A 25,319-nucleotide genomic window follows, 5' to 3' on the forward strand; every position below is an offset into this window, starting at 1 on the left:
CAGCAAAGGGAAGCAGCCTGCCGGCCACCCGGGACGCCTTGTTCTGACACCGGGGCCTGCCCGCCCCCAGGAGGCGGCAGCTCCTTGTCTTTACTTGGAGGAATTCCCATCTCCGCCTGATTTGATTCGGGTCCAGTTTGAGACCATAAGAGCCTGCTACGTTTTGCTTAATGCTTCCCTATTTGGGCCACAGAACTGACACCAAAGAATGTCAACAAAAATCCCCGCCATACCAGAACTCAGGAAAGCTCTACTGCTCACACAGTTCGCAAACCGGGGCGCCTACTTCCGTTTGCTCCCGAGGGCTACGTCTCCCCGGTTTGCAAACCGTACGAGCAATAAAGCTTTCCTAACCTAATTCCCATATTCCAGAGATTTTTGTTGACAAGCCACAGAACTGGGAGAAACCAATCTGCACAGCGTACACGTTTGGTGCGCAGCGGACACTGAAGGGCACCGAGACACGTGCTGAAATTGCAAGGCGGCTTGGAACGGGAGCAGGCGTGGCCGGCGGTGCCGCCTGGACAGGGACGAGCAGGCGCCGGGCTCCAGGCTGGTGTGTGCGGGGCTCGAAGGACGGTTGTGCCTAACAACACCTGTAAATGTTGTAACACATTTAAAAAAACATGCTGACTTTTATTAAAGGTCTAATGCTATTCAAAGAGCATATGTGCATGAGTTAAAACACACAAAGGAAATAAGTGTGAAGTGTCAAAAAATACAAAATCAATCCGAGACATGAAACAAAAACTTCCATTCTGTGACTCAAAATCGAAAGGCACTTGGCTTCACAAAAAGTGATCTTTTGACGTACGCGGAAGCCTTCAGTTCCCAGGGCCGGGGGACTCTCCTGCCAGTCTTCATTCGAAGCTCCGCTGCCGGCTTGCTGACTACAGAAGGGACCAGAACATCACCCCACGGCCCCAGCAGGCGACCACACGTATGTGCACACGGTGCCACATCTGTGGGCAGCAAATGAGTCAGTTTTTCACTAGCCATTCGACAAAGTCACCCACGGGTGTCACAGCGTCAACTTTCACTGGGGGGACCTCGTCTCCAGGCCCGGCTTTCCTCCAGTGACTCATGTGTGAGCCAAGTCGTGCCCACAGTGCCAGGGCTGGCTTTGCATGGTCCCGCTTCCCAGGCAGGAGGAGAATCCAAGTGACCACGAGGAAGGCCACCCACTGGACAAGTGCCGCCATCACTCAGGCACCCCGACCTGTCGGGAGTCTGCTTGCTTCCTGAGAGAGCCCTTGGAGACCCGTGGGCAGGTCTCAGTCTGGGCAGGGGTGGGTGAGAAAGGCCCCGGGAGACGAGCTTCGGGACGGTCACTTCTGCTAATACAGTGGCAGCGATCACCACCATCACCCTGTTCCTGCCCACTGTCGGTGTGCATGCCGCGCATGCCAGGATTAACACACGACGCAGAGAACTGCCACACAAGTCCACCAAACGACGGGGTGGGGAGGCTGCCCCTCTTCCTGGCTGTGTTCTCGGTGCCTCCATCCACAGCTGCCTCCATGATCCGTGGGATGTCCCCAACTCGCTGTCAGAGGGGCCGGTGCTCCAGACATCTTCCTGATGGGACGTGCCTTTCTTTGCCCGTCCTCCCACGGCCACGCTCCGGGCTGTGTAGTGCGTACGTAGGGCTGATGGAATGGACGGACGTCACAGGGAGGTTCTCGAGAGCTTGGCCCCAGCCCGTTCTGCAGGTCTCCTGGCTCACGGGTCATCCTGGAGAAGCCCTCAAGGAGTTTCTTCCCAACTTCCCCCTCCCTAAAGAGAAGAGACCGCATCGTGGCTCCCAGGCGGTTGCCAGGAACAGAGGCTCAGGGCCCAGAGGTCACGCCCGGGGCGGGGCGGGGCAGGGATAACACATTTTTATTTTTAAAAATATATACATATATCACGAAAATTGACTTTTCTTTTGCAGAAACATTTACCACTAATATTCTAAACAACAGTCTGGAGAAAGCTGATCTAAACACACTATGATACACAGATGTTTGGACTGCAAGTAACAGAACATTCAACCCAAAGGAGCTTAAACGACAGTGAGGGCTTTTTGCTTGTTTGACTGAATAAGAGAAAGGCGTTTATTGGCGCTGGGTCCAGGTCAGCAATGGCAGGAATCTGGACTGGTCTCTCTGCTCTGTTCCTGGTCTTCTCCTCTTGGTTGTCTGATGGCTGCTGCAGCTCCAAGCATCACATCCTCATCTGGCAAAGGCAGTGAGTGGAGGGCAGAGTGTCTTACCTCAACTCACCTCTTAAATGGGATGAACGGCATTCCCAGAAGCGCCTTTCCCCACCCGGCTGCCCACAGTAGACCTCCCCTCACATCTCCTGGACTGAAAACTGGGCCCGGCCCCTCCCCGCCGAGATCAAGAGTGCTCCCTCTCCACTGGTGGCTGAAAGGCCCCGGTTCTGTTTGGAGGAACGAGGGGGAGAGGTGCTGGGGCAGAGCCCTCAGTGCCCCCCATGGTGGGGAGCGGAGGCAGCGAGCTGCAGAAGGTGGGCCCCGAGGAACCCTGAGCAAGGCCCCCGTGAGCAGGCAGGAGGCGACTCCCCAAGTCCTTCTCCACCCACCTGTCCATCACAGGAGCCGCAGGGTATGGGGGTGTGGGGGGGACAGTGAGCCGGACCCCGAGCGGAGACGGGTTCTGTGCTCCAGCCTGAGGGTGCCAGAGACGAGGACCAGCTTCGTGAACGGGCGGTCTCGTAGCTCGCCACTGTCCGACTCTGTGCCCCAGACAGAACACGGACCACAGCCCACGCCAGGGGCAAGGGGGCATGAATGGGGGCATGACTATGGGGTGGGGGCGTGAATGTGGGGTGGGGGCATAATTAGGACAGTGAGGGGCACGAATGGGGGCATGAATGTGGAGTGGGGAATGAATGGAGGGCAGTGGGGGCATGAATGTGGGGTGGGAGCATGAATGGGGATATGAATGTTGAGTGGGGCAGGAATAGGGGACAGTGGGGGTATGAATGGGGACAGTAGGGGCATGCATGGGGGCATGAATGTGGAGGGGGGCATGAATGTGGGGGCAGTGGGGGCCTAAATAGGCGGGCCTGAATGGGGGACATGGCCACTGCCCTCCCACTCTTGGATTCCCTGTGTAGGGGTGCAACAGACCCCATGCCCTTCAGGAGGGAGGCTCAGAGTGGGATTAGGGGTGACAGCCTGGCACCCTCGCCTCAGTGGTCTTGGGACTAACGAGCATCCTGCCGTGGCCCAGCTGGTCTCAGCTGGGGCAGATCATTAAACGTGGACACAATGCAGCTCCGGATTTGCGGAGCGGCCCTCCCGCTGTTTGGGGATAATTGTCCCAGCGGCCGGTCTCAGGCTGTGTCCAGAAGACGGCGTCTCAGACGGGCAGGCCGGCAGGTCTGGGAGCATGGCCAGGGCCCTCCACGGGCCTGAGGAGGAGCCAGGCCGGAGGGGAGGGCCCTGGCTGGGCCACTTGCCGCCTGCCCCTGTGTGCAGCCCCCGTTCCAGCTGCCCAGGCTGCAGACAAGCGCCACCGAGGACTCTCCCAGCTGGGGGCTGGCGGGGCCCGGCCTGCAGACGGCTCCTGTCCTCTCCTGGGCTGGAGACATCTGCACGGACCGGGGCAGCCACGCAGACGACACATAAAATGGGGAAGTCATTGGTCTGCTCACAGCCCAGGCGCTAAGAGGCCTCACCTCTGGGAGGCCCAGCTCCTGGCTGCAGCTGGTCCTTGGCTGCTGGTCACCAGTAAGGGTGTGCCTGGCCTGGGCAGACAACAGAGGGGAAAGAGCCAGCCTCTGGGCATGTCTCCTCTGCCAGGGTCTGTGTCTGTCACCTTCTGGTCCTGCTGTCTGTCTACACGGAGGATTCCTTCTCCCCTAGCAGCAACCACACCCAGTTTGTAGTGCTCTGCTGGCGGCTGGAAGCTTTTAACATATTTGCAACTAGGGACTAAATGCAAAAATCCAAAGGCTGGAGGGACGGCTGGAGCCCACAGTCCCTGACCAAGGGGACAGGGCAGCCGGGCTGAGGGAGGCCCGGCTTATGCAAGTTCAGCCAGAGACCCCTCCCGAATCCTGAGGAGCCCTGGAGAGCAGCGTGTGGGTTCAGGAGGAGACTGGAGGGTACGGGGGCTGACCTTGGTCCCGGTCCCAGACCCAAGTAAAGGCTGCCAAGTCCAGTGGGGGCTGCAGAGCCTGGGGGCTGGGGACAGGCTGGGAGGGGGCGGGGAGGCCTCTGCCCCCACAAACCCCCTGCTTTTATCTCTTCTGCTCATCCCCTGGCTCCACTCCCATCCCCCGAAGAGGGCATCTGCACACTCCACCTCAAGCCCTGGGCACCAGCTCAGGCCCCTCCTGGCCCTGAAACCATGCGTCCTTGGCCCCAAGCCCACCGGACCTGCTGGGCACTCTCTTGACTCTGCCACATTCTGCAGGGGGACCCCCGCCCCCTCCTGACTGTCTCTTCCCTAAAGAATACAGCAATTTTTGTAATCCTTAATACAGGTTCCTGGTTTAAAAAATTCAGGCTGGGGGCCGGCCTGGTGGCACAGTGGTTAAGTTTGCATGTTCCGCTTCAGCGGTCCAGGGTTTGCTGGTTGGGATCCCAGGTGCAGACATGGCACCGCTTGGCACGCCATGCTGTGGTAGGCATCCCACATATAAAGTAGAGAAAGAAGGGTACGGATGTTAGCTCAGGGCCAGTCTTCCTCAGCAAAAAGAGGAGGACTGGCAGCAGTTAGCTCAGGGCTAATCTTCCTCAAAAAAAAAAAATTCAGGCTGAACCAAGGGCAGACATGGAAACAAGGTCTCCCCTGTCGCTAGTTCCCAGGGGCAGAGGCCACCACCGTGACCAGACATGTGGAAGAGTGAGGGGGCTGTGGGCTCACTTAGAACATCGAGGCAATGGCTCTGGGTTGTGAGGTGCCGCGTGGTGCCTCAGGCTGCACAGCATCCACCCTCACTCACTGGTGCCCTCAGATGGGAGCAAAGCGGCCCTTTGTCAGCCAGATGAGTTAGACACAGTTCTTCCCAGTTTGTCGCACATCCTTTGGCTTAAAAGGTTACATCTGTGCAAAATGTCACAACTTGTAATTTAATTAAATGCACCAGAAATTTTTTTTCTGGCTTCTGCTTTTGTGTCATGCGGAGGGAAGCCTTCCTCACCCTGAGCCTGTAAAGCTGCCTCCTGCGGTTTTCCGAATGCTTTCGTGGCGCAGCTTTTTTTGCCTTTATATTTCTGGTCCATATGGAATTTATTTTGGAGTGAGGAGACCAGTGTCATGTTTTTTTCCCCAGACAGCCAACTCCTTGTCCCAGTATCCTTTATTAAATAATGCCATTTTCCTCATGGATTTAAATGCCAAAGAATTCTATGTTAAAGAGTCACACAGACCTCCGATCTGTGTGTCCAGTCTACCGCCCATAACAAAATATTCCAATCGGTTCTATGACAGTCCACCCTCGGGCAGGACTACAGCCTTCTTTCTCAGAATTTTACAGGCTTGTCTTTTTTTTTTTTTAATTGTGATAAAATATACCTAAAATTTACCATTTTAACCATTTTTACGTGCACTGTTCAGTGGCATTAAGTACGTTTACATCATTGTATAGCCGTAACCGCCGTCCGTTTCCTGAACTTTCCCATCTTCCCACACTGACTCTGTCCCCATTAGACACTCACTCCCCGGCCCCCGGCCCCCACCATTGCGCTTTCTGTCTATGAATTTGACTGCCCTAGGGACCTCGCATGAGTGGAATCATAAAGAATTTGTCCCTTTGTGACTGGCTTATTCTACTTAGCATAATGTCTTCAAGGTTGATCCATGTTGTAGTGTGTGATAGAATTTCCTTCCTTTTTAAGGCTGCATAATAGTCTATCGCATGGATTGTTTGCTTGTCCATTCATCTAACAATGGACATCTGGGTTGTTGCCAGCTTTCGGCTACTGTGAATAACGCTGCTATGAACACAGGTGTACAATATCTATGGACGTCCTTGCTGTCAATTATTTTGGGCATATACTCAGAAGTGGGATTGCTGGACCATATGGTAATTCTATTTTTGAGGAACCACTATCCTGTTTTCCATAGTAGCTGCACCGTTTACACGCCCAACACGGGGTTCCAATTTCTCCACACCTTGCCAACACTTACTATTTTCTTTTTTTGGATTTTTTTTGATAGTAGCCATCCCAGTGGGTGTGAGGTGTTACCTCACCGAGGGTGTGATTTGCACTTCCCCGTGACAAACGATGCTGAGCATCTTTCCATGTGCTGTTTGTTGGTCACTGGTGCATTTTCTTTGGAGACATGTCCGTTCAAGTCTTTTTGGGTTCTTTATTCTTGAACCTTATTTTCCTCATGGACTTCAGAATTGGTTCCTACGGTTATAGAAAAACATCCTGCAGCTACTTTTACTGGGTTGCATTCAATGTATGGATCAATTTGGGGGGACTGTGGCCACACCCCTCCTTGGTTTTCCTTTCCCAGTCTCCTCTGCCCCCTCCCTGTGGTTCTAAGCATCACCACACACGACCATGCCAACAGCTGTTCCCCAGCTCTGTCCTGAACTCCCCAATGCTACCCTACAGCTCACCGGAGTGTCCTCAGGTCTCTCCATGACACTGGATCAAATTTAACTGCTGACCCTACACACCCGCCCTCCTGGCCTGCTCACCTGTTTCCCAGTGGCAGCAGTGGCTCAGGTAACCACTGGGCACCATCCTTGTCTCCCCGCTCCCTCACCTTGGAGGAAGTCAGGGTCCTGGCAGGAGAAAGAGGCAAAGAGAGAAAAGGACTTTTATGAAGGGCCATTTACCAACGTGGCAACAATGGGTGGGTCGAACCAGAGGGTGGTAAGGGCCCTGGGTAGGGGCTGGTCCTAGAGCCCTGAGAGGGTAGGAAAGTTCACAGGGAGAGGACAGGTCTTCACCCAGCAGGAAGGGAGCTGGGGAAATTCCCCAACCTCTGGGCAGGAGGCCAGACTCACCAGGAAGCCAGCGGTGGGTGGGGGATGGGGCTGTCTGTCCGGGAGCACTGGGAGGGTGGAGAGGGAGGAGGGCAGGTCTGGGCAGCAAACTGGGAATACCCAGCCCACCCCCTTCCCTACCCTCTGCCCCAACCTCTTCTAGCTCAGGGCCTCTGGGTGGACATCTGCCCATCCCCCACCCCCCAGTCCTGTTCTCCCATCCACTCTGTTTGGTGCCCGGCAGCTCTCCAAAACCCTCATCTGAGCAGGTCTCAGCTGGCATCAAACCCTCCTTTGGCGCCACACTGTCCTTAGGATGAAGTCCGAGCTCCTTGATCACCTGGCCACAGGTCCCGGGCCACAGGTTCCCAGCCTCCTCCCCTACCCCCACCTCAACCCCTCCACGGGTCTGCTCCCACCACGGGTCCTTCCTGGGAGCCTGCACAGCGGCGCCAGCCGCTGCCTGGCATCCTCCAGGCCTCTCCTAGCCCTCCCCACTGCAGGTGGGTTTCCGCCTGCACAGCGGGTGCGAGGCTCCCTCCGTGCTCCCACCCGGGGCAGGGCCTGATGGCTGTGACGGCGTTTTGTGGAGTGCCACGGCGAAGCAGCAGCCGGCCCGGGTGCAGGGTACGGTGGGCACTGTCGCAGCGTGTGAATATTGCCCATGCCGTGAGGCCCAGACCCCCTGGCACAGCGCCCTCCTCAAGCGCATCTCCCACGACTTCCCTCCACTTTCGCCGCTCACCTCCGCGCCTTCCTCAAGGCCCCCCCGCACCTGGAAGGGAGGAATGCCGGACGCAAGAGCCCTCCACCAGGCGTCTCCCACGTCGCCCCCGCCCCCAGCGTTAATTCTCCGCCTCCGGGCTCCCGGGACACCGGATACCTGTACTGCAGAGCCTGGCACGGAGCGAGCAGCCCGTGAGAACTTACCCCCGGAACAGTGAGCACCTCCGGAGCCCCCAGACCACCCCCGCCCCTCGGCAGACTCTAGCGCACAGTCGGTGTCCGCGCAGGACAGCGTCCTCGCCCCCGCCCCCCGCCCGGCCTAGAACCCCCGGCAAGGGAGCGCGGGGGTCGCGGGAGGACGGATCAGGGCCGGGCGGGCTGCGCCTCTGGGACTCACCGTACCTCCTCCACCCTCCGCCCCTCATTAGGGCGGGCGGGGCCAAAGGTTGGGGATCGGGGCGCGGCTGGAGCCTGGGCTCCCGGAGCGAGCTTAAGCGTTAACCCGCGGGCCCAGGGCCAGGACGCGGGGATGCTTTGGTCACGGGGTTCCGCCTGGTAAGGAGGGGCGGGTCCCCAAGCCGAGGCGGGGAGGGGAGGGGGTCCGGGGACGAGTGGGGAGGAGGGCGGGGCCCAGGTGGCCGACGGGTGGGCGCGCGGGGCGGGGCTGCTGCGCAACTGGGGGCGGGGGCCGCGCTCACCTGGCGCCCTGGGCCCGCCCTAACCTGGATTTCCGGGGGTCGGGGGCGGGGCTGGACCGGACCGGGGCGGGGCGGGGGCGGGGCTGGACCGGACCGGGGCGGGGCGGGGCGGGGCGGGGCGGGCGCCGCAGACGTCAGGGACCCGCCGCGCGAGGCCGCGGGCCGCCGCTCTGCGCGTGGGCTCGGCCGGGGCTGCCGCGAGCGTGCGGGCCGCGCCGGGCATGTCCTAGGCGGCGGCCCCGCCCAGCGCTCGGCGGGCCGGGCGGGAGGGCAGGGGCCGAGCCGGGACGAGCCGGGGCCGAGCCGCAGGTAAGACGCGCCGCCCTGTGCCCGCGGCGCCGGGGCCTCCCTCGCCCGCACCTGCGCGCCTGCGGGGACGGGGCAGGGGACAGGGGGCAGGGGCGCGGGGCCCGGCGGGACCGGACAAAGGCGCGGGGCTAGGGGGCCGCCGGCGCACCTGGCCAGGCCGGTCCCCGCCGGCTCGGAGGCGGCCGAGGTCTCCGCCAGGCCGGGAGGAGCCGCCCGGAGCGCGTCTCCGCGGCCTGGAGAGGGGGGCGCAGGCCCGGGTGCCGGGGTCCCCGCCCAGGCACCGGCTCGGCCATGGCCGCCCCCGGCGAGCGCTGATTCAGGAGAAGGCGCCGCTCCCTCCCCCTCCGGGCCCGGCGCTCCCGCCCGGCCGCCTCCCGGCCTGGTCTCTCCTCCCGCGGTCCCTCCCTCCGTCTTCCTCCTCCTCCTCCCTCTCTCCTCATTTCCCTTCGCCGCCGCCGTCCCTGCCTCCTCTCCCGGCCTCCGTTCCCTCTGCTCCCCGCGGCCGCCCGCCCGCCTCGCCGCTCCCAGCCCCTCGGCGACTCCACCTCCTCCCCTCCTCACCTCCAGCCGGGTGGCTCTTCTGGCTGGGGCGGCCGAGGGGACAAGTTTGAGGTGTTTATTATTCTCCTTCCTAGCAACGATGGCCAGCCCAGCCCCGAGCCGGCCGCAGGCTTTTTTGGAGCGTCCACAGCTCCCAGGCCTGGGCTTTTTCAGGATGGGCTGCGGTGGCAGGGGCGGCCTGGCGCCGGCACAGGCTCTGGGGACTTGGCTTCTCTTTGCCCTAAGCAGAGGCTGCGGCCTCCAATGGGTGGGGTCTCCGTGCCTACTGCCCAGCGGGAGCTGGTGGCAGGTGATGGCAGAGTGTGCGGCGGCGCCGGGATGCGCCGGGGGCTGGATGGGGGCTGGGAAACGCAGTGACGGGGCGGGGCTCTCCGAGAGAGAGCCCTGTCATCTCCCTCAGTGCACCGCTGAGGGGTGTTCTAGCAGGCTAGGGTTGTGGGGGCCTCCGGAGGGCTGCAGGGGCATGGGAGTCCCCGCCCCCCTTGCTCCAGTGCCTGCCTCTCTGGCTGGACCCTGAGGAAGGAAGGCCAGGGGGCCTGGGGTGAGCCAGCTGGAGCTGCCTTCTCCTGGGGCGGATTTTCCCACGTCTTCCCACCTGCCTGCCGGAGGTGACATGAGGGTATGCCGTGACATGAGGGTATGCTGTGGGATTTGTGGTCACTGGGCCTTCACGGATGGGTGGGGCTTGATGGTCCCCCCCGCCCCCCCAAGGAGCTGGGCAAAGAGCCTGGCAGCTGAGGCCTCTGGTATGGGCACTGCAGGGACAGAGCCTGGGGAACCCCCCCCCCACCAAGTGCCACACCATGTCTCTCCCTAGTTATTGTCTGCCTCCTGGCCAGCCTCCCGCCTAACCCCGCATCTATTCTCCATACAGTCGGACATCAGCTCAGGGCCTCCAGGGCCAGCCTCACAGGCGTGTGGCCGGCACACTTGCTCAGACCCTGCTTTCCTTTGATGCTCTGCTCTCGATGTTTTGAAACTCTTGTTAATTTTTGAACAGGGCGTTGTTCGTTTTCATTTCGCACTGAGCCCCACAATGATGCAGCGTGTCCCGGGCCTCCAGGGACTCCCCTCTCACTCTAGGACAAGCCCCAGCACTCCCAGGGGCGTACGACCCCTCGTCTGTACACTGGCTGCCCCTCTGCCTGGACCGAGGTCCCAGGTGCTCACATGCCCACCTCGCCGCTCCCAGCCTTGCTCAGATGTCACCTTTCCTGCTCGCTGCCCGCCCCTGCCCCCTTTGCTCTGAATCTCTCGCACCTTCTCTCGGAGCCGTTTGCCTGCTTTGCCGCCTGTCCCCCCAGCTGGAGGGAAGCTCTGGGAGGTGGGGATGCTGTGTGTCTTGGTCACAGCTGTCTGTCAGAGCCCAGGAGACACCCTGGCATGTGGCGGTGCTCAGGACACACTTTACCCAGTGTGTGTGTGTGTGTGTGAGCACTGTGAGTGTGTTTGCGGAGGAGGGTGGCCGGGGCACTTGTGGGCGGCTCTGGTACATGGGGAGGCTGTGTGTACACATGTGGCATGGGCGTGTCTGCACATTTGGTGCCTGTGCACCCGTGCTGGTGTAATGACACAGCTCTGCTTGTATGCTCTGGGTGAGCAGGACACCTGTGCAGAAATGTGGACACTGGCTGCATGGGGGCCTGTGCTGCCCTGGGGCAGCAGGACCGAGAGCCTCAGGCTGCCCAGGGCCTGGTCTTGGGGTAACATTGGCCCTTGTCATCACTCAAGTTGCCCCCACTGTGCCCCTCAAGCCACCTGTGCTCCCTGTCCATCCGGGGTACCCCAGCCCCTCCGACTCCTCCCTCACCAAAGCCCCTGGGACCTCGGGCACCAAGGCCCCACCTCCTTCCTTGGCACTGAGGGGCTACCTGATGTCCTCATCACCCAGTACTGTTCTGGTCTGGGGGTCTCTGTAGGCCGGCCACAGTGGCTACCAAGGGACATTCTGTCTCCTCTCGCTGATAGGCGTATTGATGGCTTGGGGCTCCTGTGTCCAGCTGCCTCTCCCCACCCCAGCGCGGAGCCTGTCCCAAAATGTCCATCTGAGGGAAGCAGATCCTCTGGTTCAGAGTTTTTGTCCTGGGGTGGGTCTGGTGCTGTGGGCCCGGCATTGTGGGGACCCTGATGGGCCACACTGAGTCCCACCCGAGAGCTACTCCTGGTAGGTCACAGGGACATATGGGTCCACACGAAGGCAATATGGCCAGTGCCCCACGAATTCAACCCCTGGCACCTAGAAGAGAGGGAAGAGGCTTTTGTGGGGCCTAGAACATGAGGGAGGAGCAGGAGTCTTCACCAGGCAGGGGTCCACGGGGCAGACACAGTCAGGGAGGCAGGTGGCCCGATGTGGCCCAGTATGTCTAGAAGCCACCACTGCAGTGGTGTCGTGAAGGGACTTGAACCTCAGGGGCAAGGTGTGTGCTGGGTGTACTGTGTGTCCAGGGGGCCCAGGCCCAGGCAGGGGAGCCCTGCTCTGATGACTCCTCCCCCTCCAGGGCCACACGGGCCTCGCCAGCGCCAAGATGAGTGTCACCTCCTGGTTCCTGGTGAGCAGCAGTGGCACCCGCCACCGGCTCCCCCGAGAGCTCATCTTCGTGGGGCGTGATGAGTGTGAGCTCATGCTGCAGGTGAGTGGGGGTGCCCTGGGGCTGAAGACAGGGATCAGGCTGGGGGCCGGGAAGGCACCCACCCCACTTGCTGCAGGACACCCGGTGAGGAGGCCTCGACGCGGCCCCAGGCCCCGGCATCTCCACCTGGGCCCTGGACCCACGGGTGAGCTCTAGGCCTTGGGTGGACATGCACAGCTGGGACATGTGCTCACGGGCATGGGTCCCTGCCTCTGCAAGTGGGACCTTTTCCCACAAGAGGGCTCTTGGGCTTCTATCTGATTCTCAAGGTGTTGGGGGCCCATCTTTGGAAGGTGCTGGAAGGCAGATCTGTCCATACCCTTGTAGTCTAGGGGCCCCACCTGTGGCATGAGGCAGGGTAGGGAGCTGCAGGGCCAGCTTTGCCCATCAGATTGCCCAGGGGAAGGCTGATGCCCCTTTGAGGTGCCCTGAGGGGGGGACAGGGGCCTTTCTTGGGCACATGAGGCTGGCAGGGCACCAGGCGCTCAGCAGTCAGGGATTCTCTCTGCCCCCGTGTCAGAGTCCACGTTTGGCCTCCAAGGGGCTCACACATCTGGCTGTTGGAGAATAAGGAGGGAGGGGTGATGGACTGACCCTGCAGGGTCCACCGGCTCGGACGTCCTTCTCCCCGCTCCTCATGGGTGGATTGAGTCGGGCTCCCTGCAGCCCCGACCCCTCCCCAGCCTGGCACATGGGCCCCTTTTCCCAAGCCCCCGAGCTCCATGTCCCCACTGTGGGACTCTCAGAAGGAACTGGTGTCCTGGGTGGGCTGCACTGCCCAGTCTGGCCAGGGGGCCCACTCGGGTGTAGGGTGAGGCCTCGCTCAGGTCCTGGTTCCCGTGAGCCACCCCAGGATGCGTGGGCTTGGGCTGCAGCTGGGGGTCCCACCCATGGGCAGCAAACGATTGTTCCCAGACATCCTCTGATTTTTTGACTCTGGACCCCGCCAGGCCTTTCGTTGCCGTCGGTGGTTCGTCTCCTAAGCGCCTGTTACCTAGAACGGCCTCTCCCCTTTTTCTCTTCTCTTCGTGCCTCTGGATGTTGGAGGGACTGAGTCAGTGGCTCTGTACGGGGTGGGTGCACGTTTTTGTGAAGCATTAGGTGCAGCGGGAGGCCTCGCGGGCCACATGCCTCCATCACAGCTACTCGGCTCTGCTGTTGTCGCCAGGAAGCGGCCTCAGCAGTAGTAAACACACACGTGGCAGCGCCAGTAACACTTTATTTACAGACGCTGAAATGCCAATTTCACGTCCTCTTCACGTGTCATAGAATAGTCTTTTGATTTTTTTAAAATCATTTCAAGCATAAAGACCGTTCATAGCAGTCAGTTGTCGTGGAGCAGCCGGGGTGAGGTCCACACCTCACCAGACCTGGGCGGCTGTCTCCCGATGGTGTCATGAGACGTGACCCCAGTTCTCTCTCGATGGGAAGATCTGAAATGGTCACCACATCCGGCCCTGACCCCTGGCAGGGTGCTTGTGTTCCATGCTGAGTTGGTGTGGCCTGTTGGCCCTGCCGTTCCACCCGAGGTGTCCAGGAGGGCCTCTTGGAGGAGGTGGCACTTGATGGGAGCCTGTGGGTGCTGAGGGGCAATGGATATTGGGGGCCTGCAGGTGCCCCAGCCTGGGTGCCCCTCCCGCCCCTGCCTGGCCCTGTCCCCCCACACCAGGCCTCACTCGGCTTGCTGCTTTCTCCAGGTGTCGGGGGAGAGACTGCTGGGGCGTGGTCAGGGTGCTCAGAGTGAGCTGGGGTCCTATTCCTAATTTCTGGCTAATCACTGGCGGAGCCCTGAGCAGGGCGGGAGCAACGGGGGCTCCTCAGCCCTCGTGCTGGGCCGGCCTCTGGCCTGGGTATGCCTGCATTTCTGGCCCTTGCTGAGCTGGGCTGTGTGGCCGTGTCTCCATCACGTGGGGAAAGCGAGGCTTGGGGAGGTCGTGCAGGTGTGGAGTGAGTGTGGGATCCCTGTCCCCTCCCCACCCCTGCAGTCGCCCCCCACCCTCCTGCCCCCGCCCAACTGCCCCTTGCTCAGGGTGCCCCATCCTCTTGTCCTCCCAGGGGCCACGCCCTCCTGCAACCTCCTTCACCCCTCACTGTGCTAGAGCCCCCGCTAGAGAGTTCCTTCCCTCCCACCACCGCAGCCCGGCCCTGAGTCCACACTGCCATCCAGTCCCATGTCCACACCGCAGCCTGGCCCCTTGTCCACACTGCTGCCACCTAGCCCTGAGTCCACACCACTGCCCAGTCTTGTGTCTACCCCACCACCACCCTGCCCAAAGTCCATACCACTGATGCCTGGCCTCATGTCCACACTGCTGCCCAGCCCTGTGTCTCCACTGCACTTTCCTGGGATGGCAGCTCCAGGCTTCCTCCAGCCTCTCGCCTCTCCCTGTCTGCCCACTCACCTCTCTCTGGAGGTGCTGTCCACACCCGCAGCCTTGGTTTCCCCCTCTGCTCAGATGATGCAAAGGGTGTCTCCTGCCTCCTGCATTCGTCAGCCTGCTCTGGTGCCTCAGAGGCAGCCCAGACTTGGTGCCTGAGTGAAACCTGGCCTTCCTTCTCCCTGACCTGCGCCTCGCACATCCCTGAATGCTGTTCCCACCCCAGCGGGTGCAGGGAGAGGCACCCTGGTCCGTCGGGCCCCGCCTCTCCCCACACCTGCCCTGCTGCTCCGGGATCCACCTCGCCCCATCGCAGCCCCTCGGGCGCCGTCGCCCGCGCTGTCCTCAGCAGGCAGCTGCTTTGCACCTCCCCCTGCCCGTGCTCCCAGACCAATGGCCCCCTCTGCGGCTCCTTGCGTTCATTCCCACGTTTGAAACTCAGTCGTTTTTGTGGGCTCCGCTGTGCCTGGCACTCAGAGAGCCATGCAGGACCCTGCCTTCCTTGGTCTCCACTCCAGGGGGGACTGGCCACAAACGTGTAAGCAGGAGCCTGATGATTCCCCAAGGAGAAACCTGAAGGAGGTGGCACTGGGGGCTGAGGGGCTGCCTGCACACGGGGATGGTGTGCTGGTGTTGTGCTGAGAGCTCAGGAGGAGGGGCAGGGGCGGGGCAGAGGCGCTGGTGGGGAGGGGCCTCCATTTGCGGGGGAGAGAGAGGGGGCAGTGTGGTGAGGGGGAAACAAAGCAGCAAGGGACCATCCAGGAGGAGGCCAGGGAGCAGGGGGCCCTTGGGGAGCCTCCAGGCAGGAGGGGGCCGTGGCTTGGAGCTGGGGGCCAGAAGAGGTGGGGAGAGCTGTGTTCTGGAGGCAGAGCCTGCCAGCCTGGCCAGGAGCCACCCGTGTCCCCAGTGGCCTGCGTTTGCTCACCACAGTGTCCTGGCTCCCAGTGCAAGTCTGGCACAGAGCTGGTGCCCAGCGAGCGCGTGTTAAATAACACGAATGTGAGCAGGGATGCGGCCCAGGTCTGTCTGGTGTCAGAGCCGAGACTGCCTGCTGTGGCTCCCGCCCCCGGGCGGCCCAGGTGGTCTGGTGCGGGGCCTGTGCGCAGGGACACATGCAGCTGTGTGTGCGCACACATGTGAGCGCACACGCATGCGCAAACGCACACACGCGTGTATGCACGTGTGTACTGCACAAGCACGCGTGCGGATGTGTGTATGCGTGCTCATAGCACGGTGTCCTCTCTGCTCCTGCCGGCTCACCCTGTGGGAGTGTGTGACGGCCGGGATCCGTCTGCTCGCGTCCTCACCCAGAAACTGTGGCCCTGAGCGAGCGAGCCCTGGGGCCCCCTGCACACACAGCAGGCTGAGCCTATCACTGTGGGCGCTGTGGCCTCGCTGGGTGACGCTGGCTCTGAGCTGGCAGTAGGGTGACCCCAGAGCCCTGGGCTGTGGCACTGCTGGGATCTGCATGGCCGGGTGGGGCTTTTCCCCCCCGGAAGGTGTCAGACACGAATTTTGGAAGCTCGTGTTTATTCTGTTTTAAAGTGAGTAGGAACAGTTAGACCCTTTTCCAAAAATCTGTGTGTTTGGAGCTTCTTCGGGTTGTTTATGTGTCTGTTCCACACCCGCTCCTCTTCCTGTGCGGTAGGCTGTTCTCCAGAGGACCTGCTTCGTGTCCTTTTAAGTCTCGAGTCCTGGGCCGAGGGGCTACCTCCAGCCCTCAGAGGAGACTTCCAGCCTCTGAGCACCGGGGCTCGATGGGTTGGAGTCTGCTTCTGGCCTGGGGTATCGGGGCTGGGAAGGAGGGCTCTGGAGGTGGGGTCCTCCCTGCCATTCCCCGTGAGCCCTGTGCTCCGTGCAGTCTGGGGAGGGGCTTGACGGGTGCTGTGCCTGGTGCCGGAGCCCTGGCTGGGAGCAGAGTGTTGGTCGGGGGAGTGGATGGGGCAGCCCAGGCTCTGGGTGCAAATGGAGAGCAGGGGGCTGTGCCAAGTCCAAGGAGACAGAAGGTGGGTGGGTGGGCAGGGTGGGGCTTCTCGCTGGGAGAGGGAAGGTGGGCTCAGGGAGGGTGGTGGCCTTGGGCAGAGGACCCAGGCCTAGGAGAGGGCAGAGCTCCTCCAGAGCCCGCAGAGCGGTCTGGCCAGCAGGCCAGCTGGGGCGGGGCGGGGAGGGGAAGGTTTAGAGAGGCCTCCAAGGTCTGTGGCTCGTGGGGCAAGGCTGGCCTTTCCTCCCCGGCTGGCAGCCCCAGGAAGTTTCAGCAGAAGAGGGACAGGCAGCGCCTGATGGGGGCTGGGAGGACAGGACAGAGGTGGGGATGGAAGCAGGTGGACGGACCGAGGGGTGCCGAGGAGGAAGGCCAGAGGGCCTTGGTGCCTGGGGGGCTGGAGAGCGTGGCTGGAGCAACTGGGGGCTTGGATGGCGGCATTCCCCAGGGAAGGCCATCAGGTCAGGCAGGCAGGGAGGAACTGGGTTTGACCGGGCCGGCCTTGAGACGCGGAAGGTGGCCGGGGGTGTGTCTGGGAGCTGGGGATCTGAGGCTCAGGAGGGAAGGGAGTGGGTCACGCTGGAAAGATCATCCCCAAAGCCTCTCTGGGGGATTACTCCTCAGCAGAGGTGGCGTCCAAGCCCAAGGGACAGAATCCCCTTAGTGCTGCCCACCCCACCCCCGTCCGCCTTGGCCAGGCAGAGCCTGGGGCTGGCCCGTGTCCCACTGCATCCTGGTGCAGAGCGGGTAAGCCCTTTCCACACCCACGGACCCCCGGGAGGTCTGATGTCTGGCCGTGAGGAGGGCAGAGCCTGGCCCTCAGGCCCACTTTCTGGAGACAGTGGGTGCCTCAGGCCCAGTGGCACCCGAGTGTGGAGCAGGCTGAGGCGGGCAGCTGGCCTGTCCTCAAGCCCTGGGCTGAGCACCGGAGGGCGCACAGGAGGCGGTGAGGCCCCGTCCTCCCAGCTGCCAGGCTGGACTCTAGGAGTCGTGGTGCCTGAGCCAGCGGCCACCGAGGGGACAGTTCACTGACCTGAGGTGGGTGAGCTCGAGCACCAGGCAGCCCCAGAGACCTGCTGATTCTTGTCAGCCCCACCCCCTGGCTGGGTCCTGGGGAAGCCCCTTCAAGGCCCTACAGCCAGGAGACCGAGGCCAGGAGAAGGGAGTGCCAGCATCTCCCAGCGGTCCCTGTCCCCCCGCCCCCTGCCTGTGCCAGGTAGGGGAGGCCCAGGCCAGGGCCACCGGGAGGGCTGCAGTGGAGGGTCACCAGGGCTGGCTTCTGGGGGAGGTGAGCACTGGGCGGTCTGGGTCAGGGACAGGCTGAGGAGTCTGATGGAGGAGATGGTGCCCAACGTCCAGGGCAGAGGCTGTGGCCAGGAGCGTCCAGCTGTGGAGCCAACTTTGGGTGAGGAATTCAGGATGGGGGTGGCAGAGGGGATGCCTAGGGGAGAGGGAGTAGGTCTCAAGGTCAGAATCACCTTGCCAGAGGTGCTTGGCTTTGGGAGGTAGGTGAGTTGGCCCCAGGAGGCCACCAGGAGCAGTCCTGGGGGCCTCTCAGGGAGGACACCTGGAGCAGGCTGAGCTGCTGACGTGTGCTTCCCTGGTTCACGTGGACGGCACTGGGGCAGGTGCTCCGGGTGGCCCCCGTGTCAAGGAGGCCCTGGCTGGCCCCCGCAGACTCTGCTCTGCCCTCTAAACTGCCCCTGCACCCCTTCTGGAGGATCAAGGGCTGGTGGCAGAATGAGGTGTGGGCCCTGCCCCCCTCTCTCTTCATACCACCCCTCCCCCATGGTCCCCCACTGCAGTGTCCTTGTTGTGGGTCAGGCCAGCCACCGTGGGGCCTCTGAGTCCAGGAGAGGCTGGAGCACGGAGGCCGGTGCTCAGGTCGAGGGCTGTGGCCCCCACCAGCCCCATCCGTTACGGTCTCCTCCAGGGCCCGCCCTGGCATCTCTGCTGAGCTGAGTGACCTTGGGTGGGGGCAGGGCTGGTGGAGAGCCTCTGTCCACCCCCACCCTGACCCCGCTGTGCCCTCAGGTCTCTGGATGAGGAAGGAGGCCCTGCCCTGGAACTGGTCACTACAAGATGGTGCTGGAGGGACTGGGCAGGTGGGGAGTGTCAGAGAGGGCTCCGTGGTTGTGGCTGACTCTGGGGGAATGCGAGACTGGGCACTCACCTGTGAGAACTGAGACGCCCGGCGGTGTGGTGACGTCGGGACTTGGGTCCTGGGCCACCCTCTTGTGGGCTGGGGCCATCCTGTCCAGCAGAGAACGACTGTGCAGGCCCCATCATTCCCACTTGCGTCCTGGAGGCAGGCCTGGGTGTCTTGTGGCGTACCACCTGGCAGGTCCACAGGGTCACGGACTGTCACCTGGGCCAGGGCTGGACAATGCCCCCGGGTGGCCACTTCTGCTGGCCTCTCCTGAGCTGGGCCCCAGGCCTGCGGCTCCTCACGTGGTAGGGGACCTGTGAGGGAGATGGGTGACTGGCCTCAGGGAGGGGGTCCCGGGGGCCTGGGAAGAGTTAGAAGTGCTCAGGACTGAAGTACCTGTGTGTGTGCCTGTGTGCACGTGTGCGAGGAGGCTGGGTGGCAGGGTGTGCTCAGGATGTGTGAGCCATGTGCATGTGAGCGTACAGCGGTGGGGTCTGAGAGTCATCACACATGCGTGTGTGTGCACGTGTGCATCACTTGGAGAGGTTATATGTGCCCCTGCGCGGATGGCTGGGCAGCAGGTTGGGGAGGCCTCTCCCTGAAGCCCCCCAACCCTTTGATCCTCCCTCTGGGCTCTGCCCGACTTGCCTAGCCGCCCCCGCCTGCCCTTGGGAGTGAGCAGCGTGTCCCAGATGATCAGAGGGTTCCCAGCCGCTCCCACGGCTGACCTAGGAGCAGCCTCCAGGATGGGAGCAGCACTGGCCTATTGGTGCTGGGGAGGGGGGGTCACACAGGGAGAGGCTGGGTGGTAGCTGCAGGGTGAGAGGAACTGGCCCTGGCATCTTGGAAAATCCCTGTGGCCAGCTCCAGTGGCCGGGAGGGCTGGCTGGGCCAGGCCTTGGTGGGCTTTCCAGGTGCGCACAGTCAAGGTGTGCGAGTGTGACTGGGGCCTTGCCAGCTCCGGGGCCCAGGGGTCTGGGGTTGGTAGTGAGGTGGTATGGGGGAGGATGGGGGCTCCGGTGGGGCGGTGCCTCTGCCTCTTGGGCCTTGCCTCACCAGGAAGGGCACCTGAGGCCACCTGTGTCTTCCTAGTCCCGCAGCGTGGACAAGCAGCATGCCGTCATCAACTACGACCAGGAAAGGGACGAACACTGGGTAAAGGACCTGGGCAGCCTGAATGGGGTGAGTGCGCCCAGCCCCTCTGTGCCGGCCCCACCCCTCTCCGTGACCCCGCCCTCTGTGCTGGCCCTGCCCCTCTGCATGTCCTTCCCTCCATGACGCCCCGACCCTCCATACCCCCTTTCTCTGTGCCAGCCCCGCCCTTCTCCATGCCCCTCCCTCTGTGCCCCTCTCTCCATGCCCCTCCATCTGTTCCGGCCCCACCCATCTCCGTGCCCCTCCCTCCTGTGCCAGCCCCGCCCATCTCCATGCGCCTCCCACTCCGTGCTGGCCCTGCCCCTCTCCATGCCCCTTCCCGGTGCCTACCCGGCCCCTCCATATCCCCTCCACCTGTATGGGTGTCCTCTTTTTTTTCTGTATTTGGTGGACAGCAGCCTGCTCTGCAACACTGTTCCAATAAGAAAGAAAAACCACCAGCCTCGGTTCCCTTGTGCCAGAGCCAAGGAGGGCTCTTCCCCTGCCCTCTCCAGCCTGTGCAGTCTGCTCCCCTATCCTGAGCTGGGGGTCCCACTGCAGCCTCAGGCTGGCCCTGCCTCCACCTGGGAGCGCTCCCCAAGTGCTGGGCACCACCCACTGGCTCCCCTCTCAGGGTGTTCCCAACTGGGGTCTCACTTTCTGCCTGTGAGCCCCTCCTCCCTCAGCCTTCTTTCAGAGGAGGTGACCCTACCCAAATGGGGCTGCAGGAGGCGCAGACCTGCCCTCTGCCACGTGGGTGACACTGAGGCGCTGGCCCAGACTGCATGGGCTTCCAGAGGGTCCCAGGACTGCTGGCCTGGTTCCTGCTCCTGGACCATGCAGGGACACGGTTCTCGGAGGCCTGTGATGTCCACAGAGCTGGGCCAACTCCTACCTGCCCATGTGACACCAGGCTCAGCCAGGGACACAGGCTGGCAGGGCTGGTCTACAGAGACTCGCTGCTGTCCCCACGCCAGGCCTGGTAGCCTCCGCTGCTTGCTCAGAGCCAAGGACGCTGCTTTACAGACCCTGTGTCCAAAACCAAGCTTGTATCTCGAGCCTGTGCCCAGGCTCTGCTCCATGTTTCTAGTCACGTTTGCTGCCCTCCCATCTGCGCACAGGCAGCCCCCCAGGCCTGGGCCGCCTCCCTGGGGAGCCATCCTCCTTCTGGTCCCCTCAGTCCCTCCTCATGTTCCTTGTTTCTTCTACCAGACTCTGGGCACAATTGCCATGCCTGGGCCACAGCTGTCTTCCCTCTGTCACCCTGGCCTGCCCCAGAAGCCCTCAGAGTGCACTGGGGTCTTTCCTTCATCCAACCACAGCATGGTGGCCGGTGGCCGGCTGACTAGAAGCCCCTGATGGAGGGAAGAGGGTTTCCAGGGACTGGCGCTTCCCCTGCAAGCAGGCAGCCTGCATGGAGGCGTTGTCAGACAGCCTCACACAGCCTGACCCGCCTTGCAATGGGGCCACACTGTGGACATGCCTCGGCCACTCCAGGGGGAATTGTGAGGTCGGGCAGGGGGGAGCTGGGGCCAGCATGAGGCATTGTGTGGAGGAGAATGGGTCCGTTTCACAAAGACGCCCAAGGGTTTTGTGCTTGAAGGGCTGTGTCAGGGGCCCTGGGCGCTGGGCGAGGCCTGGTGCCTCAGCTCCCCTCGGCCAGTCCTTCAAGGCTGTCTGTCTTCTGGTCCCTTCGCGGCTAGGGGCTGGGCACACACGTGCTGGAGGGACAGTGCCGGGCCCAGAGCACAGAAGGAGAGCCCGGGTTGTCCGTTTGCTGGGGACCCCAGAGTTGTGCCTCACCTGCCATCGGCTCAGTTATGCCCTGTTTTCTCCGCAGACATTCGTGAATGACGTGCGCATCCCGGACCAGAAGTACGTCACGCTGAAGCTCAACGATGTCATCCGATTCGGCTATGATATCCTTTCCCAGCCGCTCACCCTGCCTGGGGCCTCTCGCTTGGTCCCCCAGCCCCAGTCCTACTATCCCAGAAGCAGGTGGTGGCCTTGGAGGTCGCAGCTAGGGCCACAGAGGTCAGAGGGCTGTGAGGGTGAACCCCAGGCTGGGCTCCAGCCTGAACCCCAGCCCCTGCCACCTGCCCCTATAATCTGAGGTCCCAGCCACCGGCACCTACTGTCCGCCTGGCCTGGGCTCTCACAGGGCCTGAGGAACAAGTGACCTCTCTCTGGGACCCGGAGTCCCCGCGTGACCCAGGGGCTGCCCAGATCATGGGTGGGTGGGGGCTGTGCCTCTGCCCTGGACTCTAGGGCACACAGCAGGAGTGCATCCTCTCCTCCTCCCACCTTGGCCCCATTCCCATTGGCACACCCACCCATGGGCCCTCCCCACTCCTGGAACCTTGGGAGGCCAGGGGCTGAGGGGTGGTCTGAGAGGGGAGCTGGGAGCTGGATGTGCCGTGGCCTCCAGGGCCCCCCTGGCTCCTGGGCACGTCACCCGTGGTGCTTTGGGCTGTGAGCTGAGGGGTGGAGGGTGTGCCCGTGGCCTGAGGGCATGTGCGTGCTGTGACCTGGAGCGGCCCCTGTCCTGCCCCTCTGAGTGGGCGCAGCACGGGCTGCAGGCCGCTCCTGCAGTGTAGACACTTGCTGGGTGCCCAGAGGCCCAGGCCTACGTGGGGCAGGTGGTAGTGTGGGTGTGGGAGATCGTGCTTGCAGGTGTCCACACTGGGGTGGGCAGCACAGACTCCTCGCGTGCCCCTCCTTGATCTGCCTCCCTGGGAGTGGCCTTTTCATCTCTTTGGCTGAGGACGCCTGCACTGCGTGTCCCGAGGCTGCTGTCTGAGGCCCTGCCCGGCTCTTCCTGCTCCCTGTTCTCCTTAACGCGCTGCCACATTCCAACATGTACGTGCTGGAGCGCGTGCAGCACCGTGTCCCCGAGGAGGCGCTCAGGGTCAGTGCTGACCCCCGGGCCCCGCATCCCCGCAGCCCTCTGCTTCCCACTGGCCGGCCCACCCTGGCCCACACTCCAGGCCTCTCGGCTGCCTGGGTGGCTGTGGCTGCGCTGCTGTGAGTCAGCCCGGCCCAGCCTGCTCTGCCGGACGGCCCAGTCTGGCAGGTGGGGAGGTAGTCATTCCCCCCGAGGCTGATGCACCCACAGATGGTAGGCGTGGCAGCGGCCCCAGCAGAGGCTGCTGTGCTCAGCAGGAGGGGTGGCTGAGAAGACCCACCTGACATCTTGGGTACTGGGGAGGACCCTGGTCAGGCCCCCTGGGTGGGGGTGGCCAAGAACAGGCAGGACGGGGTGTCTGCAGGCTGGCGGCAGCAGCCTTGTGGGAGGTCCTGAGTGATGGGGGCCCCTGGGTACCCTTCCTCCTTGAGGGCACAAAGGTCCCAGGTGGGGCATCTCCCCTTGCTCGTTTGGAGGAGTCATGGAGCACAGACTCAGGGACCCTACCCACAGCTTTACCCGGGAGCCCCATGTGGGACGGGCAGGCCTTAGCCCCATCTTACAAATGAACCTCGGGTGGCACAGGGAACATGAGTGGCCTTCCAAGAGTCACACGCCAGTGAGGGGAAGGCCAGGTTGAGCCCGACTCTGATGACTGCAGAGCTCGGCCAGTTCGGGCCCACAGCTGCTGCTGTATCTGGCACACGCACACACGCATGCACACGAAAGCCCACACGTGCACACATACACACATGCACGAGTGCACACATGCATATGGGCACTCTGCTCAGACAGGCCACCGCTCCCCACCCGCCAGCTCCTGACCCCTTCTTCCCCGTGGGGGCTGGGGTGACCGTCTCCCCCAGATGCTTCCTGCCCACTCCTCACCCCCCAAACAAGCACAGCTCCCTCCCAGAGGCTTTGTGGTCCTGAGGAAGCCCCCAGGCTTGGGCGTGGACCCCCATCTTAGCAGCTGACCTGGGCAGGTGTCCCGCTGTCTGCTCTGCGGGGGTCCTGAGGAGTCAGCGCCGGGCCTACTCTTGATGGAGAAGAGAGGCGGTGGCCCTGGGTGGGGATGTCTTCCTGAGGTGTCGCCCCGGCCCCCTGCCCTGTGCCCACAGCACGAGAAGTACACCAGCCAACTGCAGGTGAGCGTCAGGGGCCCAGTACCCAAGCGGGGTGAGGCGCAGCCAGAGCACACGCCGTACTGCGAGGCCTCGACCCCCAGGCCGGAGCGGGGTGACCGGAGACCAGGAGCAGGTGGGACAGCATGCCAGCTGGGCATGCAGGCCTGCACCCCACCCCCGGGGCCCACACCCCTTGCCCCACTTCTCAGGGCCTCCTGGGCTCACGCCCCCAACAGCCGCCAGAGCACAAACCTGCTCTTGTGTGAGCTCAGACACCTGTGCACGTCTGCACCTCCTTACCCCTGTAGACATGCTCACTTATGCCCCCCTGCACCCCTGTAGATGCTCCCCCACATGCACACCTGTACCCCTGCACTCCCTGTGATCCAGTTGGACTTTGGGCACTCAGCCCCCAGGGTCACCCGTTTGTGGCCAGAAATATTTACAGAGCCTTGGAGGGCGGCCGAGGCTCAGCTTGGGTGTGGGCTCACTGCTGGCCTCCTGCCCCTCGGTTGGGCAGGCTCTGGGGCAAAGGGCCAGGAGCAGGGCTGGAGGGACTTTCTACCCCAGGTTGGGGGCACTGAGGACAGTGCCACCCCAGGGAACAGCCAACCTGCAGGGAGGCCCAGGCAGGGACAGGGGGAGGTGGAGGGCGAGTGTCCACGGGACTCTCTGCACTTGTCAGCCCCCCATCGATGCAGAAATGGGGCTCAGAGTGCTTAGTGGCTGACCAGAGTCCTGGGTTGCTGTAGGTTGGAGCTGGCAGGTGATGCCAGGCTCCCTCCAGAGCCCAGCGTCCCCTCCAGTTCCAGGGCTCCCTCCTGTCTGTGTTGGGGCCATGGCGACCCAGGGTCAGAGTCTCTCTCCCCCTGCAGAGGCAGCGACCTACCGCACGCCCCTGTACGGGCAGCCCTCCTGGTGGGGTGAGGACGATGGTGGCACCTCACCCGAGGACCGGCGCCAGGAGGAGCCCTACCCAGGTAGGTCCTGGGGGCCGGCCCGTGAGACCCCCAAACTCCCCGAGGGTAGCCTGGCAGTGTCAGCTCAGGGGGAGACGGAGCCAGCGGTCCCCGCAGAGGTGGGTGGGGTGAGGGTGCCGCCCTGTGGCAGCCTGAGGACGTCTCCCCCAACCAGAGCGGCCCAAGGAGCTAACGCAGCAGGATGGGGAGATCACTGGGACGTTGGCCGGCTTCCGGGCCACCACGGAGCCTCAGGGCTACTCGTTCCGGCGGGAGCCCAGCTACTTCGAGATCCCCACGAAGGAGGCCCCGCAGCCGCCAAGGCCCCCCGAGGTGCCGGTGCACGAAGCACCCACCAAGGACGTGGAGCCCGGCGGGGGCGGGGTGGCCCCCGTGGTGCAGAGCCACGCGTCCTTCACCATCGAGTTTGACGACTGCAGCCCGGGCAAGGTGAAGATCAAGGACCATGTCACCAAGTTCTCCCTGCGCCAGCGGCGGCCCCAGGGCAAGGAGGCCACGCCTGTCGAGGTGGTCTCTGCCGAGACCAAGGTAGCCGACTGGCTGGTGCAGAACGACCCCAGCCTGCTGCGCCGGGCCGGCCCCGGAGACGACCGCCACAGCACCAAGAGCGACCTGCCTGTCCACACCCGCACCCTGAAGGGTGAGTGCCTGGCTGGTTGGCCCCCTGGGCGGCCTGTGACCACACATCTGCCCAGGTCTGCCCGCTTGCCTCGCCCATGGGGGGCCCTAATCAGCTTGATTGATTTCTGTTTTTCTCTTAATTGCCTGAGAATCGCCTGCC

General features: G+C 62.9%; 1 protein-coding gene and 1 long non-coding RNA gene across 13 annotated transcripts in view; one reads left to right on the top strand and one right to left on the bottom strand.

Moving 5' to 3' along the window:
* Positions 1 to 540: 540 nt before the first annotated feature.
* On the bottom strand, positions 541 to 8,226 carry LOC106839595 (uncharacterized). 7 transcript variants are annotated; one of them, XR_011504830.1, is made up of 4 exons: positions 8,089 to 8,226; positions 6,982 to 7,857; positions 6,670 to 6,756; positions 541 to 6,373 (listed from the first exon to the last, which is right to left on the bottom strand). It is a non-coding gene; the product is annotated as an uncharacterized lncRNA (long non-coding RNA). The 7 variants fall into 7 exon arrangements; XR_011504829.1 differs by having other exon boundaries at positions 541 to 2,217; positions 2,587 to 6,373; positions 6,670 to 7,857; XR_011504831.1 differs by having other exon boundaries at positions 544 to 6,373; positions 6,670 to 7,028; positions 7,706 to 7,857.
* CEP170B (centrosomal protein 170B) overlaps positions 8,103 to 25,319 on the top strand; it is a 28,418-nt gene continuing 11,201 nt past the window's right edge. Inside the window, exons 1-8 of one of the 6 annotated variants that reach the window (XM_044774415.2) lie at positions 8,103 to 8,241; positions 11,753 to 11,884; positions 19,485 to 19,574; positions 21,367 to 21,445; positions 22,376 to 22,434; positions 23,553 to 23,691; positions 24,434 to 24,538; positions 24,693 to 25,178. In XM_044774415.2, coding sequence (XP_044630350.1) covers positions 11,780 to 11,884; positions 19,485 to 19,574; positions 21,367 to 21,445; positions 22,376 to 22,434; positions 23,553 to 23,691; positions 24,434 to 24,538; positions 24,693 to 25,178 — 1,063 coding nt within the window. In that variant the 5' untranslated portion in view covers positions 8,103 to 8,241; positions 11,753 to 11,779. Of the gene's footprint in view, positions 8,242 to 8,505; positions 8,694 to 10,004; positions 10,417 to 11,752; positions 11,885 to 19,484; positions 19,575 to 21,366; positions 21,446 to 22,375; positions 22,435 to 23,552; positions 23,692 to 24,433; positions 24,539 to 24,692; positions 25,179 to 25,319 lie in introns of those variants that run through there. The other 5 variants (XM_070514450.1, XM_070514447.1, XM_070514448.1 and 2 more) reach the window with 5 other exon arrangements.

Source organism: Equus asinus, chromosome 7, assembly GCF_041296235.1.
Source record: "Equus asinus isolate D_3611 breed Donkey chromosome 7, EquAss-T2T_v2, whole genome shotgun sequence".
Classification (NCBI taxonomy): Eukaryota; Metazoa; Chordata; class Mammalia; order Perissodactyla; family Equidae; genus Equus; species Equus asinus.